Source organism: Sphaeroforma arctica, assembly GCF_001186125.1.
Source record: "Sphaeroforma arctica JP610 unplaced genomic scaffold supercont1.315, whole genome shotgun sequence".
NCBI classification, from domain to species: domain Eukaryota; class Ichthyosporea; order Ichthyophonida; genus Sphaeroforma; species Sphaeroforma arctica.
The window spans coordinates 77,642-83,234 of record NW_014040243.1 but is presented as its reverse complement, the minus strand read 5'-3'; the positions used below and the strand labels follow the sequence as shown (position 1 = coordinate 83,234).

Genomic DNA, 5,593 nt, shown 5'->3' with positions numbered 1-5,593 from the left:
TATATATATATATATATATATATATATATATATATATATATTTGTATATAAATATATATATGTGTATGCGTGTAGTATACCAATCTTACGGAAAAAAGGTAGGCATCTTCGCCGCCGGAGGAATTCAGTCAACATCGCTTTAGTATAAGTATATATGAACACCCTCAGGCCAAACATACAAATACATGCACTCTTTCAGAACGTTTCTTCATGGTTTCCCCATGTGCCGAACCATGATGTTTGTGCGCGGCAGTGTGACTGATATATGTGTAGTCGACATCAGTATACCTGAGTGAACGTAGAACTACTTTAGAGAGCCTGTCTGTGAAGAGAAGAGATTGCTGGTTGGTCTAAAGGCTCAGACCCCATCAGTGTCAGCGAATGTACAACGCTAAGGAGAAGCATGTGCCATGTTAGATTCAACTATGACTAAAGGGTGCACATATCCGGTTCACTCTACGACTGTACCCACACGCATGTGTGCGGGTCGGAAATTACATCAGGGACGTGCCCGTTACAGTGCTATAAATTGACCCATTGCGATGAGTTCTGTACGACAGTGCAACAGTACAGTACGGCATTGCGACAGTACGACGTCACACTCACTACACTACACTACACCACACTGCGCCTGTAGTGTGATTGCGCATGCGGCACGGTACACGATCACATAAGCACAACACTTTATGTACGATGCTCTACATAGTTATCAAACGGGATGTGGGTAGTGCGAGACTTTACTCAACTGTAACTTGTTGGGGTGGCACCATGGTACTATTACACTACGCTATACGAGACACATACAGATGGGTGGTGGGTGGTATGGTGCCCTACATAGTTACTATGCGGGATGAGGCATTCCTTCCGCATCTGCGCCGCAACGGACATGAACATATAGTTGAAACCACAGTGGCGTAGTGAATTACGATAATAAAACTAAATGAAAGGCAATTCGCATGTACATATCTGTAGACGCCGGATGGATATGGGTACTTGGTAACAAATGCTATATGCGTATGCCACGATTGAATATTATGTGGATGATTAAACATGTGTGTATATTATATATAAAAATACGTGTATTATATATATGTGTGTGTATGTTATGATTGAATACTATACGTATATGTGGATAATTCTCTGGGTACGTTTGAATAACTGCAAGTATATGCACATGGAACATTTATGTATTTATGAAATGAATATGTGCATGTATGCTCATAAACCTTTATGTCCATGTATGTACATAAAAACTTGTGCGTATGGAAGTGTATATCTCATGCACACGGACGTCTCACACCAAACAATTCTGTATCGCTCGCCCCGCAAACGCGTCCGCCATGCCAATTGCATTTGACCATAAATTCACGGGGTTACTACTGTCGCTTACCAATGAACAAATAGCTTTAATATTATACGCTTGAATATATATTGTATGTGCCCATAGCAAACCAATGGACTGATTCCGATGAGTTTAATTTGGGAACAAGTACACTGTCCCGATTGAGCCTGGTTCGGTTTATGGTTACCATGGCAACGGCTCTTAACTGGCATATGCCCTCTGTCTCTACCTGATCTACATTTTGTCCCCCTCGCTCCTCTATTTGCTCTGCAGCTACCTGCTTTGTGTCGGTTTGTCGTCTACTTACAATCCGTCTACCTGCTCTGTGTCATCTCCCTCGTCTACATCCACTCCGTCCACCTGCTCTGTGTCATCTCCCTCGTCTACATCCACTCCGTCCACCTGCTCTGTGTCATCTCCCTCCTCTACATCCACTCCGTCTACCTGCTCTGTGTCATCTCCCTCGTCTACATCCACCTGCTCTGTGTCATCTCCCTCGTCTACATCCACTCCGTCTACCTGTTCTGTGTCATCTCCTTCATTTGCCTGCTCTTCGTCTGCCTGCTGTGTGTCCTCTCCCTCGTCTACCTCTAATCCGTCCACCTGCTCTGGATTTTCTCCCTCGTCTACATCCACTCCGTCCACCTGCTCTGCGTCTCCCTCGACATCCACGCCGTCCACCTGCTCTCCGGCTATCACACCTGTCTCCTGCTCTGCGTCTACCTCCGATTCCTCCGACATAAGTACAGTATCAATAATGTGCAGCACTCCGTTGCATGTGACAAGATCACGCGTGACAATGCTAGCTCCGTTGATTGTGATTTCGTCATCCTCTAAGGCCACAGTTACGTTCTGACCGTTTAGCACTTCGACGCAGAGAGTGACGGCAGAAAGGGTGGTTAGATGGATGTACACGCGTATATGCACGTGATCGGTGGGATGGGGAATGTATATTGTAGGTATATTGTGTGTGTGTGTATGCGTTCAAAGGCCAGGCTATTAACGTGCGAGCCTTCATACACTTATGCATTCAACACTGATCTATTCAAATACTCGCAAGTAGCTTTTGCAGGCATTCACGTCCGTGGACTCACATATGCGCACCACCCGTCATTCACTCGCATGTCTACACACATGCACAACGTTTCAGCTAGCACAAACTAACAACATGTATCAACATATGCACATGTTAGTGTGAGCCAAGGCACCGGCCCTCTATAACCACACTCGAGTAACAAGCGGACAGGACCTCGTCACACATATGCAATTCCTGGGCTGGGTTCTGGATCGGCATGTCGAGAGGGGGCATACAACACATATTAGGACAGTAACGCACACTAACACTTGATACACACGATCGCTCAAACCAACACCATACTACTCTGCAGCAGTACCCAACGCCACACCACTACATTATAGCTTGGCATACCTGGAAGCACCACATCCCCGCTTCCAGCAGATTGCATCGCAGCCAGCACTTCGTCGTACAAGCCCACACCCTTGGCCACGTGGTATAGCAGCGCGTCAACAAGGTCCTCCGCACCCTCAGCGGACATCAAGTACTCGAGTGTCTCGTCCGAGAGTTCTCCGAAAGCCGCGTCTGTGGGTGCGAACATGGTGTACTTGACTCCAGGCTCGAGGGCGGTGAGTTGCGAGGTGAGGTTTGCTGTTGTTACAGCCAACTTAAGCGTAGAGAGTGAGGGAAGGTCCAGAAAGTCTGCAAGTGTGTTGCATGTCTTGCCACCTTCTTCCTCCTCCACTTCTTCTTCGGCATTGGACTCGGAGACCTGTTGGGCATAGTTTATGGGGCAAAACGTTCAATGGTACAGTCAGGGCGAGGAATATGCGGACAGGGCCAAAGTAAAGCGTGTATATGCTCCCAGCACCAGGCTAGCTTACAGGTACGTATGTGCAACGAGAAAACGTCTAAGCTCTCAGCAGCTTCACTAACCTCTTCAGTGTCATCCGCTTCGGCCGATGCCGAGGGTTCCATAGACTCACTCTCCTCCTCCATTCGTTCTGGAGGGGTGAGAACAGAGTCAATGATATGCACTACGCCGTTGCACGCCGAGATATCTGCCTGGACAATGTGGGCGTCGTCGTTGATGGTGACGGTACGGTTATCGGCGACGGCGACTGTGATGTTCTGGCCGTTCAACACTACAGAGAGAGAGGGGAGGGTGTGTGTGTGGTAGGAAGAACAGATGAGAACGAGTAAAATGAATGCATACGAGCACCTCCCATGTACAATGTGCATACGTGTATCGCATGCCCTGTGGACCACTGTACAGGCTCAGTGACGTGAGCACGCAGATATGGTCCCCGATGATTCTGAACCAAAAGAAACAAAGATTCAATAATACACATACAACTTCCCTGGAATTTCCAGTAAGGAGAAATATATTATGCACTACCACGCTAACAATTGACAGCACTGGAGTATGGAAATGCACCCGAACTTACTTTCGGCGGTGGAGTTCTTTACATCAAAACTCAGATCCACGCCCTGCAGCGTGTGGTATAGCAACAGGTCAAGCAGATCCTCAGCTCCTTCGGGAGATACCAGGAACTCTACTGTCCCCTCAGGTGTATTGTTGAAGGCGGTGTCAGTAGGCGCGAACACTGTGTATTGGACCCCTGGCTCGATGGCATCTAGCACATTTGTGAGGTTGGCAGCTTCCACTGCCGCTTTGAGGGTACTAAGGGTGGGCTCGTCCAAGAGTTGAGCTATAGTCAAACACGGTATATCATCGGAGACCTAGGTAGTGGTAGCAAAAGATCATGTCATTGAATGTCAGCATGGTTACAAACTTGTTCCGCGATACTGGATAACCAAAAAATGATCAGAATAAAGAAACACTCTCAGCTCACTTTCCCACATATGAAATTGCTGGTGAATGTATGTATACACACACATTGCCAGTACCATTTAAATCAGAGAACACACGAATGTGAGAACCTGAAGTCAGAACCACTACGAAATCGAAATCTTTGATCGAAATTATACGATGCATATACTCTTGAGAGCCAGGCACAGAAAAAAGCACACCACTTCGGATATCACATATGCTTGGTAGCAAGCACGAATATGCCCAGTATTTAAGCCACATATATCATAATATAGAGGTAATAGCTAATGTACATATGGGCAACGCTGTGGAAGTGCGATATCTAAATAATGTCACTGACATTATAGTGGAATGGCGTCAGAATGGATCGTATCCGATGACTTTATTTTCAAATGTCAAAAGTACATCGGAGGAGGCACATGTAATACATATTTAGCAAAAGAAAGGATCGATCAAATAGCATCGGGATGAGATATATACACGAGCGTTATGCACAAGGAAACCCAAATAACATTGCCCCTTTCTTTCTGCCTGTTTAAGCACATACGTGCAAGTAGACATACACCAGTATCGCCAACAAACACGAATAGTAAGACAAAAGCATATACTTTAAAAATTTAATTAAAACAATAAGTATTTTAAAATCTACATTAACTACAAAGTACACTACTTCAAATTGAAACAATACATAGATTACTTAAGGTGCGAAGTAGGAAGCTACTAAACATACATTTGCAATTTCGTCAATCCCGGCTTCAACTGCACTTTCTGTGGATTCAGGAACATCGGTGTCCGCTATGCTCTCCGTTTGTGCGAATACATTCTGGGCTACAGAGAGCACTAGGCACGCGCATGCGGTTGAGATGAGCTTCATCCTTTGCGGTTATAAATTTCAACTGAGAGTGATGGTTAATGTTGATGTACAGTATGTAAATGCTTCATACAGTAGTAGTTCAATGTATTTATCCGACTGCTGCAGTTGTATTGCGATTTGTATTATTTTAGTGCACTCTTGACTACAGAGCCTAACCGAATTTAAAAAACCCGTTTCATTGTTCGCATGTGCTTCCGTATTATTTTAAGTCTCCTTTTTATAATATTTACATGTGCATTGCTTTTCCTAATACATATTTGACTACATATTTGTACTTTAGAATGCGAGCATGGCAGTGGGGAATAGGTCATTGGGCCTATAGAGTCATAGGCTCAGTTAGATACGGGTGTTTACTGTTTCACTGTTTTTAAACTTTTTATGTAGATATCAGTCATATCATTATTATCACATCTCTCGATCGAGATAAACCGAAACTCAAATTTCATTATTTTGACTCTCTCTACTAGTAGAATGGAGTTAAATGACTAGTTGTCGGCTTCGGACAAACGTTCTCAACTACTCTCGCTG

The 5,593-nt window shown here is 44.9% G+C and overlaps 1 protein-coding gene across 3 annotated transcripts; it reads right to left on the bottom strand.

Annotated features, from left to right (window-relative positions):
• Positions 1–1,703: 1,703 nt before the first annotated feature.
• Positions 1,704–5,284, bottom strand: SARC_05121 (hypothetical protein; the record flags this gene model as incomplete). Of its 3 annotated transcripts, none has more annotated exons than XM_014301029.1 (6): positions 4,922–5,284; positions 3,806–4,100; positions 3,294–3,502; positions 2,772–3,129; positions 1,988–2,208; positions 1,704–1,744 (listed from the first exon to the last, which is right to left on the bottom strand). In XM_014301029.1, coding segments are annotated over exons 1-6 (1,268 nt in total), but the record flags the coding sequence as incomplete, so codon positions are not given. The 3 variants fall into 3 exon arrangements, with proteins under 3 accessions (XP_014156504.1, XP_014156505.1, XP_014156506.1); XM_014301030.1 differs by having other exon boundaries at positions 1,709–1,744; positions 1,820–2,208; XM_014301031.1 differs by having other exon boundaries at positions 1,709–2,208.
• Positions 5,285–5,593: the final 309 nt, after the last annotated feature.